The following is an 11448-nucleotide window of genomic DNA, read 5'->3' on the forward strand; positions in this document are numbered from 1 at the left end:
TTTCATCTGATGCCTTTTTATCTGTGTCCGTTTCGACAGATGCCTTTTTATCCAAGTCCGTTTCGTCTGATGCCTTTTAGTCTGAGGCCGTTTTGTCCAAGTCCATCTCGTCTGATGCCTTTTTATCCGAGTCTGTTTCGCCTGATGCCTTTTAGTCTGAGGCCTTTTGTTCAAGTCCGTTTCGTCTGATGCCTTTTTATCCGAGTCCGTTTCGCCTGATGCCTTTTTATCCGAGTCCGTTTCGTCTGATGCCTTTTTATCCGAGTCCATTTTGTCTGATGCCTTTTAGTCTGAGGCTTTTTGTCCAAGTCTGTTTCGAATGATGCCTTTTTATCCGAGTCCGTTTCGTCTGATGCCTTTCAGTCTGAGGCCGTTTTTGTCCGAGTCCGTTTCGTCTGATGCCTTTTTATCCAAGTCCATTTCGCCTGATGCCTTTTAGTCTGAGGCCTTTTGTTCAAGTCCGTTTCGTCTGATGCCTTTTTATCCGAGTCCGTTTCGCCTGATGCCTTTTTATCCGAGTCCGTTTCGTCTGATGCCTTTTTATCCGAGTCCGTTTCGCCTGATGCCTTTTAGTCTGAAGCCATTTTGTCCGAGTCTGTTTCGTTTGATGCCTTTTTATCCGAGTCCGTTTCGCCTGATGCCTTTTTATCCGAGTCCATTTCGCCTGATGCCTTTTAGTCTGAGGCCTTTTGTCCAAGTCTGTTTCGAATGATGCCTTGTTATCCGAGTCCGTTTCGTCTGATGCCTTTTTTATCCAAGTCCATTTCGCCTGATGCCTTTTAGTCTGAGGCCGTTTTTGTCCGAGTCCGTTTCGTCTGATGCCTTTTTTATCCAAGTCCATTTCGCCTGATGCCGTTTTTATCCAAGTCTATTTCGCCTGATGCCTTTTAGTCTGAGGCCGTTTTTGTCCGAGTCCGTTTCGTCTGATGCCTTTTTATCTGAGTCCGTTTCGCCTGATGCCTTTTTTATCCAAGTCCATTTCGCCTGATGCCTTTTAGTCTGAGGCCGTTTTTGTCCGAGTCCGTTTCGTCTGATGCCTTTTTATCCGAGTCCGTTTCGCCTGATGCCTTTTTATCCGAGTCCGTTTCGTCTGATGCCTTTTTATCCGAGTCCGTTTCGCCTGATGCCTTTTAGTCTGAAGCCATTTTGTCCGAGTCTGTTTCGTTTGATGCCTTTTTATCCGAGTCCGTTTCGCCTGATGCCTTTTTATCCGAGTCCATTTCGCCTGATGCCTTTTAGTCTGAGGCCTTTTGTCCAAGTCTGTTTCGAATGATGCCTTGTTATCCGAGTCCGTTTCGTCTGATGCCTTTTTTATCCAAGTCCATTTCGCCTGATGCCTTTTAGTCTGAGGCCGTTTTTGTCCGAGTCCGTTTCGTCTGATGCCTTTTTTATCCAAGTCCATTTCGCCTGATGCCGTTTTTATCCAAGTCTATTTCGCCTGATGCCTTTTAGTCTGAGGCCGTTTTTGTCCGAGTCCGTTTCGTCTGATGCCTTTTTATCTGAGTCCGTTTCGCCTGATGCCTTTTTTATCCAAGTCCATTTCGCCTGATGCCTTTTAGTCTGAGGCCGTTTTTGTCCGAGTCCGTTTCGTCTGATGCCTTTTTTTATCCAAGTCCATTTCGCCTGATGCCATTTAGTCTGAGGCCGTTTTGTCCGAGTCCGTTTCGTCTGATGCCTTGTTATCCGAGTCCGTTTCGTCTGATGCCTTTTTTATCCAAGTCCATTTTGCCTGATGCCTTTTAGTCTGAGGCCGTTTTGTCTGATGTCTTTTTATCCGAGCCCGTTTCGTCTGATGCCTTTTAGCCTGAGGCTGTTTCGTCCGATGCCTAATTGTACGAGACCTGACATGTGACGTTGTTTTTCCTGAGACATGAAGTGTTTCGGTCTGAGGCATGATGCCTTTTCTTTGTATGACTGAGGTCTGACCGTAGTGGGGTTATTTTTGAATGTCAAGTACATACCTTGTATTAATTTAACATTCCATCCATTATAGCACAGGAAAAAGACTGTTTGGGTATACAGTCATGTGAAAAAGTTAGGACACCCAATTGAATTCCATGGTTTTCAGGGCAGATTAAAAAATCATCTGGTCCTTGGCAAGTCTTAAAATTTGTAAAATAAAAACTCAGATGAACAACACGACATATCACACCATGTCATTATTTATTTAGCAAAAATAAAGCCAAAATGGAAAAGCCATGGGTGACAAAGTTAGGACACCCTTACTGTTAAGAGGATAAGTAACATTCAGGTACTGATAATCAAATGTCTTTGATTAACTGATCAACAGCAAGTGTGATCACCTCTATAAAAGCAGAAGTTCTGGCCGTTTGAGTGTCTGGAGCATTTAGGTGTGTGTTAACACAATCCCAAGGAGACATCAGCAATGATCTTAGAGAAGCAATTGTTGCTGCCATCAGTCTGGGAATAGTTATAAGGCCATTTCAAAACAATTTGAAGTCCATCATTTGCAGTGAGGAAGATTATTCACAAGTAGATAACACTCAAAACAGACTCCAATCTTCCCATGAGTGGAGGTCCCAGCAAATTCACCTCAAGGTCAGACCGTGCAATGCTCAGAGAAACTGCAGACAGCACAAGAGCTACACCTCAGAATCTACAGGCCTCAGTTAACATGTTAAATGATAAAGTTCAAGACAGTACAATTAGAAAAAGATGGGTCAAGTATGGCATGTTTGGAAGGGTTTCCAGGAGAAAAAAAAACAAAACAAACAAACAAACAAAAAACATGGCAGCACAGCTAAGGTTTGCAAAGTTGCTTCTGAACAAACCACAAGACTTCTGAAACAAAGTCCTTTGGACAGATGACACCAAACTGGAGATGTTTGGCCATAATGCACAGTGCCAAGTTTGGTCAAAACCAAAAGAGCGTATCAGCACAAACACCTCGTAACAAAAGTCATTGTCATCAAGTCACTGGGCACTTCATAATCATTGCGTTGACCATGAACTCCTCTTTATACCAAAGTATTCTAGAGTCAAATGTGAGACCATCCGTCCGACAGCTAAAGCTTGGCCAAAACTGGGTTATGCAACTGGACAATGATCTGAGGATCACCACAAATCTACAACAGAATGGCTGAAAAAGAAAAGAATCAAGTTATTGCTTCTGAAAGAGGATCTACAGGCCATTGAATCGTAGGGTGTCCTAACTTTGTCACCCATAGTTTTTCCATCTTGGCTTTATTTTTGCTAAATAAATAATGACATGGTGTGATATGTCATGTGTTGCTCATCTGAGGTTTTGTTTTCCAAATTTTAAGACCTTCCAAGCACTAGATGATTTTTTATCATATCCTGATTCTGAAAACCATGGAATTCAATAGGGTGTCCTAACTTTTTCACATGACTGTATATGGGGTAGCGTGGTAGAACCTGCCATTAAACATTTTCAGCTAGCCATTTTAGCTCAATGTAAACAGTAAAAAAGCAAAATGTTAAAGGTAACAGAAAAATGTCATACCTTTATTGTGACAAATAATAAGTTGTATATTTTAAATACATATTTTATATAATGTTATATATTCAATTTAATATAGAAAAATAATTTTAGTGTAAAATTATAATTTAAACGTTTTAGATATTAATAGTGTATAATTGGATATTTTCTTAAAGTCTAATCACCTATATCTGCAGGGTCTCCCTTTAATATAGTAGTACACTTAGCTGGACTTATCCCTTGGTGTCATTAACTTTCAAAAATATTTGTCACCCATGGAGAACACATACAAAAAAAATACAAATAAAAAAATAAATCAATTTAAAACATTAATTTGGAAAATTCACTCTTTGAAAAGGTTTAAGTGTACATATCTCCACAAAGCAGAATGAAATGAATGAACAAATTATTTTCGAGAACAACTGGATTTATTCATTTCAAACAACTGATGAATGAATTATAAGACTTCTGTCTGATAAATCCACATGCAAAAAAGGTATGACAAATCTATTTAAACTGAATTTTGAACTTAACACAAAAAGACACATTGTAAAATTACATGTCTGTTTGAAACTAGTCTTGAAAACATTTAATAGGAGAATATCACTCCAGGCATCTTTAATTTGCAATACAGAAATTATAAGTTAATACTGGGTCAAAGCTTAAAACAAAGTAAAAGAAAGAAAAGAAAAAAAAAAAAAAAAAAAAACTATTTTTAAAGAAATTACAGGTTAAATAGAACAAGTGACCAAAAACTGTTATACCTCTCATTTAGCACAGTTTCAGCAATTGTTTGCAAACCTAAAAGTATTTAAAAGCAATAAAATAAACCAATAATAATTTGCTTTTCATATTTATTCTGCAGCCAGACGTGTGTATGAGTGTTTCTTTTTTATGTTTAACAATCTAAGAAGTTTGCAGCCATTAGAAGCTCCAGCGCTATCTCTGGCGCAATAGGAAATTCAGGGATTTCTGTTGAACTATTAGTATAGCGGACTTTGTATGTGAAGTACATGCACACTTTAGAAAGAACGTGAGATGGGATCTCTCGAAAGTTGACTTCATTCGTTTCATTCTCAGCAAACTGGCCTGAAAAAAACAGAGATAATGCAATGTTACTAATCACCTTAAAGCTTCAATTAGATAAAAACACAAATACAGAAACACTACAATACACACTTACAACATGTGAAACGTCATGTTTTAAGTATATGGAATAACTACTCATGGGAAAAAAAAAAAAAAAAAAAAAAAAAAAATCAGGAAGATCCTATTTATAGATGCAATTCAAAGTGTATTCATTTCATTGGTAACAAATACTCACCAGGACCACTAAGCATAGCTTTGATTGTTCCAGATGTCAGAGCATGTTCTCGCTTAACAATAAACTCATGGCCATCAGAGGAAATCAATTTCACATACATGGCATCTGGCCCTTCACAGCCACCATAGGTTTTTTCTTCTCCATCTAAAATGTATTAATTTGATCATACATATGAACCACCAATGTAACACAATACAAAGAGAAATACATCATACAGATATCCTATAATCTAAGTAATGTATTTTAAAATGTATGGTTTATTAACATGAAATGGCTGGGTCTAGAATAAGAATGCCTTACCCATTTTTACTGCCTTCCCTTGTCTCTCTCTGAAATATTAAGAGAGAAATTAACAATCGATGCGTATAATATAACGTTAGTAACGACAACACACATAATGTTCATGAAAAGAGCTGCGGAAAACAAACAAGAACCAAATATCTATGTGATCTGATTTATATTGAAAAAACGTAGTTTTTATTGACATTTGGCACAAGAATAAAACAAATCCATTAGTCATGTGGCAGTCTGAGTCTTGCATGTAGAACAGTAAATCATAGGCAGTGAGTTGCCTTCCCTGTTAGCACAAGCACTATGTACAAATCGTATTTCCCAAATATTTCAGTAGACAGCATTCGCACGAATCAAAATGAAATAGTAATAATTATAAAATACACGATATAATGTCTCACCTTACTAAGATCAAGCTGGTCAGGGCAGTTTTTTCTGTTTTCACTCCGAAGAGCTTCTGGCTACTGCTTCTGTTGTCAGTGCGGACAACAGGAAACAATTGTCGGGCAGAGAATGAATGCACTTCCGTTACAGATAATACAAACTAAAAGTCCTCCACAATATGTTTTAATAATTAATAACACATCAAAATTGTATGCTTTGGTTGAACTGACATTAAATATAATGTGTAAGATATATACTTCTTCACATATGTGAGGTCTTTGTGCCGTCCATCATCGATTAACTAATCTTTCACTCGCACATGCGTGCTCGCGCACCAAATTGCTTCCGGTGTTTAGTCGTTTTGCTATCAAAGGAAGTGGGAAAACTCCACATGATAAAATGTATCAGATTGGGATTTTACATGGGTTGCGGCGTCTGTCAAAAAACCAAGAACAGATCATCAGGAAAATCCAAGTTGGTGTTCGTCCGGCATCGCTCAGCAATGGGAATATTTGCCACACTCATGCTATAGTTTTAAAGGGGCAGGATAATTTGCTGCACGTGAACCGAAGGTCATTTTTAAAAGCCCATGCGAAAAAGGTACACAGTACAAGACCTTTAATATGATTGTACGATTTTTCTGTAGTTGTTTATACCTGTACAGAAAATATAATTTCTATCATGTTTTCATCATTTGGCTTAGAAGAACATGGATCCTGTGCATGAACATTAATTGCTCAATTTAAATTGTGGTTTATTTTATTTTGAGCATTTTTTTTAAAAAAAATTAAGAAAAACTGGAAAATGTCCTGCGTGTGACTGTACAGAAAAATATTAAAAGAAACGTGGAAATAAGTATATGTTAAATATATTAATGTAATTAGGGGCTATTTTCATAAATCATTTTATTATAATGATGTGTTCCTGAAAGGCTTAGTTACAGTTACGATATCTAAAATGAACTTTATATTTCAAGTTCAGGGGGTATTGTCTAAAAGGTGCAATATGTAAGATTTTTTTAGTAAAATATCCAAAAACCACTAGGCCAGTGTTATATATTATCTCAAATGTTTCCAACTATTTGTAAATCATGAGAAAATTGCAATTTTAAGCAAGGCTCCAGGACGTGTGAGGAGTCGCCTGTCAATTGCTTCATACCCGCGTTACCCTCGGTTTCCGGTTTTATTTTGTAGAAACCATAGAAACACCAAAGAAGACACTTTAATATATTACATGTTTTAATAGACAAGGGAACAACTGTTTGGTTACGTTTATAGACAGAAAACTAAGTGTTGTTATGTAGCTCAACACGTTTAGTCTTATTGTTTACATCTAATTTTCTTGATTTTTTGCGAGTACAATGCTTTACTATGCCTCAGAGAAAAACACTATTTTGCCAAGTAGCTAACATAGCATAATCAGATGCAGCTTTATTTTTAGTAACAGTAATACAGAATTTTCTCCATCATACAATACGTTTTAAAAGTAAATGCATGCCATTTATCAACACAAGCCATCCAGCATTTAATATGATATTCTAAAATTGATCTAGCTTACAGCAGCGTGTCTCAAACAAGTGTCTCACAGCAGCTGCCGAGTGAACGCACAGAGTAACGTTATAACATCATTTTCAACACTCTCAAATGTACCTAATATGATAAACAGAGCTGCGTTACCTCATACTCATGACCGGAGAAGCGGCGCCGGCGACTGTGTCATAATAAAAGTTCCGCTGCTCGTGAGGCGTGTGTTGCGCTTCATACTACAATAATCGCATCCATGAACATGATTTCTTCCCGAGTCCTATCCCGATTCTTTCGCACTGGCTGTGAAGTGAAGACCACATTTCCCGAGATTCGTGCTCAAACTTGCCATCATCAAGCTACGCCTTTGTTTTGAATAGGCCTCTAGCGACCTCTAGCGGACAGAAATATTACATATTGCACCTTTAATTGAGAAGCGGTTACTGTATCTCAATGTTCACTTAAGTGTTGCACTAAAAGAGTTAGTTCACCCAAAAATAAAAATTCTGTCATTAATTACTCACCCTTGTGTCGTTCCAAACCCGTAAGACTTTCCTTCATCTTCTAAACACAAATAATGATATTTTAAGAAATCTGAGAGACTTATGTCCCTCCACCTACAGTCCATGCAACTATCACTTTGACGCTTCAGAAAGTTATATGTGAATAAAAGCTTATATATAAAGCAATCGAACCACTCGATTCATATGGATTAGTTTTACAATCTCTTTATGAACTTTTTATGAGTCAACTAACCCTTTCTTTTGTTTGTTCGTACTTTAGGTTCAACCATATTGTGCTGTTAGATGGTATACATCCTTACCTGAAGATGGAGAATTAATCTACACAGGCAACCTGGGAAAAGCTGTCCTCGGTAAATTGCCTGTCATTTATAGCACATACAGTATTTCTACTTGCAAAACACAACATGAACTACCAAACTGATATAGCTATCAGTGGTTGCAGTGATTTTGATATGTTAGCTTCTAAAACCTAACCTAATGATCTAAATCTGCTTTTTTGTTGTAGGTGTGAAGTTTTTCTCCTACTCCAGCAGTATGTTTAGTCTCTGCGTGATGCCATATGTCCTCTTGAAAACAGGCATTGGTGTGAACAGCTTCGCCCTGCAAGTAGCTTTTTGTGGCTTTATAGGTTTCTTCACATTTCTGACTCCTGTTCTCCTCCACTTGATCACCAAAGGCTATGTAGTACGCCTGTACCACAACAAGGAGACAGACATGTACACAGCCATCACTTACAGCGCTCTTCTAGTGGAGAAACGAACTGTTTTCCATCAGAGTGATGTCATTATCCCTGCTGTGAGCAGGATGTTCACTAGTTTTTATGCCAAGAAACACTCGATGCTGGTCAACCCAATGCTTTTTGCTCTGCCCCACGACTACAACCACCTCATGGGTTACGACCGGCCCTTTTCCTTTGACACAGATGACTTGAACAAACCAGATAAAAGTTAACTTGTCCACCAACAATGGACAGATTTAGCTTGGGAAACCAAGATGTCTACATTTCAGTGGAAATATTGGCAGGCATGATATGTCATTCAGTATATTTGTGATGTTGAAACTTGTATAAAAGTGTAAATAAATGGATATTTACCATCTGCAAACATTATCTCCTGCCTACATCATGATATTATCTTGTGGCCCAACTTCAGTTTTCTTCCTTATTCTCATGACCAGTGCGATAGGGAGAACAAACAGTGGCCTATCTATCGAAAGGGGATGTTTTAGAGTTACACTCTATGATAATTGGTTAAGAAGCAAAAACTCTTGTTAGTTATTTAAGACAGAGAGGTATCTGCCCACTAGTTTTATTCAGGAAAACATAACAGTCATGATGTTTTTGTACACTTCAGTTTTTATTTTTTATATTATAGCTTTGCCTTCTATGTCCTCTGCCTTCTCAGAAAAAAGATTAATCTGCTCCTCTGAGCATGTTAGCATTTGGTACAGCTATGAAGGTGAGTTGAATATATTTTTCTTAAACAATGTGCTGTTATATGATGCTAAATGATTCTCTTTGGAACCACTAAGATTTTTAATGTTTTTAAAAGAAGTTTCGTCTGCTAACCAAGGCTACATTTATTTAATTAAAAATACAGTAAAAAACAGTAATATTGTGAAATATTATTACAATTTAAAATAACCGTTTTCTATTTGAATATATTTCACAAAGTAATTTATTCCTGTGATGCAAAGCTGAATTTTCAGCATCATTACTCCAGTCTTCAGTGTCACATGATCCTTCAGAAATCATTCTAATATGCTGATCTGCTGCTCAAGAAACATTTAATGTGTACAATTGTACAAAATATTTGTGTACAATATTTTTTTTCAGGATTATTTGATGAATAGAAAGTTCAAAAGAACAGTGTTTATCTGAAATCTAATCTTTTGTAACATTATAAATGTCTTTACTGCCACTTTTGATTGATTTAATGCATCCTTGCTGAATAAAAGTATTCATTTCTTTAATTTCTTTTAAAAAAAATAAAAATAAAAATTCTTACTGACCCCAAACTTTTGAACGGTAGTGTATAATGCTACAGAAGCTTTGTATTTCAGATAAATGCTGTTCTTTTGAACTTTCTATTCATCAAGGAATCCTGAAAAAAAAGTACACAACTGTTTTCAACATTGAAAATAATCATAAATGTTTATTGAGCAGCAAATCAGCATATTAAAATGATTTCTGAAGGATCATGTGACACTGAAGACTGGAGTAACGATGCTGAAAATTCAGCTTTGCATCACAGGAATAAATTACTTTGTCAAATATATTTAAATAGTACACAGTTATTTTAAATTGTAATAATATTTCACAATATTACTGTTTTTTACTGTATTTTTAATTAAATAAATGTAGCCTTGGTGAGCAGACGAAACTTCTTTTAAAAACATTAAAAAACTGAATGGTTCCAAACTTTTGGACTGTACTGTATATATATATATATATATATATATATATATATATATATATATATATATATATATAACATTGAAACATAATGACTCTGGTGATTCAAATCGTTATCAGCAAAAGAGCAGATAAACGTTTCCACAGCACAGGTGTTTACATCATGTTTACATAAAAGTTTCAAACAACTAATTTGGACATATAGATTATCACAGGCTGTCTCCCTCAAGGGAAATAATATAGGAAATATAAATTGTGTTCATGTTGTATTGGAAAACTTTTGCTGCTACTGAGGTGGGATATGGGTAAGGTTAGGGACAGGTTTGGTGGTATGGTTAGGTTTAAAGGGGACATATTATGCAAAATTCTATTTTACATGGTGTTTGAACATAAATGTGTTTCGCAGTGTGTACACAACCACTGTATGATGTAAAAAAAAATCCACCCACTCCATTTTTTAATACCCATAAATCATAAGCAGTGTCTCATACGCTTTTGTAGTTTCTATGCAATGTGACATCAGCAATGAGTGATTTTCTGTTTTTCTTTTGTTTGGATCATATTAATACCATATACAGCACAGCAGTAGGTAGCCTACTGTATAAATATGCTGCTTTCGCTTTAATACACAGATGTTGTACATGCGATTTCTTTCCTTGCTTACGTTCATGTTTACGTTCACAGACATAACTGTGTTTGCGAACTTTGCGTGTTTTTGACAACCTTGTGTGTATTTGACAGTTTAAGTGCAATAAGATGTAAAAGAGAAATCAGTTTAATACTCACAGGATGTGCTGTCTGACAGCCAGCCACAGTTTTGTAAACGCGTGCTTCACGTGTGCGCTCAGAAAACCATATATCAGAAGTTTATACTGATATGGCTTTAAAATGTTAATGATGGGCGATTTTGAAACACTGCTTCATGAAGCTTCAAAACCTTTACGAATCTTTTGTTTTGAATCAGCGGTTCAGAACATGTATCAAACTGCCAAAGTCACGTGATAATAGTTTCGAAATTTCAATGAACCCATGAATCATGCTAATTCACTGTGATCGCCCCCCGGTGGCGAACCATTGAACAAGTTTCTATGGGTTTTACCTGATCTCTGATCAGTTTTATACATTAGTAGACATTTTAAGTAGGCATTAGTATAATTAAAAGGAATAATAGTAATTAATACTCTCTTATTGTCCAGTTTAGCTGAGCCATCCATGGAACAAACAAAACAAGTCCTGAAAATTGAGAAAAGAGCACATATTATACAGACACTTGGTAGATGATTCTTATTAGATGATTAATTAATTGCATTTGATAATTTTACTTTCAATAAAACATTTGCAATGGGTTTGTAAAAGGTGTTTTATGCATGTTTGGCCTGAGCCGCGATAAAGATGATAATCACAAACAATATTTGATGTTTTCTTAAGTTTTTGGCAGAGTATCTGGACCGAGGCATGAGCTGTACAGGTTCTGCCCTCTTCTGGAAAACAGGGAGGTGAGCAGCAGCTCATTTGCATTTAAAGAAACA

At 36.4% G+C, this 11448-nt stretch overlaps 2 protein-coding genes across 4 annotated transcripts; one reads left to right on the top strand and one right to left on the bottom strand.

Annotated features, from left to right (window-relative positions):
* Positions 1-4172: 4172 nt before the first annotated feature.
* On the bottom strand, positions 4173-5899 carry elocb (elongin C paralog b). Of its 3 annotated transcripts, none has more exons than XM_048163815.1 (5): positions 5881-5899; positions 5477-5545; positions 5085-5113; positions 4785-4928; positions 4173-4549 (listed from the first exon to the last, which is right to left on the bottom strand). In XM_048163815.1, the coding sequence occupies exons 3-5, from the start codon at positions 5086-5088 to the stop codon at positions 4359-4361; spliced, it is 339 nt and encodes a 112-aa protein (XP_048019772.1). In that variant the 5' UTR covers positions 5089-5113; positions 5477-5545; positions 5881-5899; the 3' UTR covers positions 4173-4358. The 3 variants fall into 3 exon arrangements, with proteins under 3 accessions (XP_048019772.1, XP_048019770.1, XP_048019771.1); XM_048163813.1 differs by lacking the exon at positions 5881-5899 and adding an exon at positions 5717-5850; XM_048163814.1 differs by lacking the exon at positions 5881-5899 and adding an exon at positions 5690-5818.
* On the top strand, positions 5851-8614 carry tmem70 (transmembrane protein 70). The gene is made up of 3 exons (XM_048163812.1): positions 5851-6059; positions 7766-7856; positions 8012-8614. The coding sequence occupies exons 1-3, from the start codon at positions 5859-5861 to the stop codon at positions 8455-8457; spliced, it is 738 nt and encodes a 245-aa protein (XP_048019769.1). The 5' UTR covers positions 5851-5858; the 3' UTR covers positions 8458-8614.
* Positions 8615-11448: the final 2834 nt, after the last annotated feature.

Source organism: Megalobrama amblycephala, linkage group LG17 (genome assembly GCF_018812025.1).
Source record: "Megalobrama amblycephala isolate DHTTF-2021 linkage group LG17, ASM1881202v1, whole genome shotgun sequence".
NCBI classification, from domain to species: Eukaryota; Metazoa; Chordata; class Actinopteri; order Cypriniformes; family Xenocyprididae; genus Megalobrama; species Megalobrama amblycephala.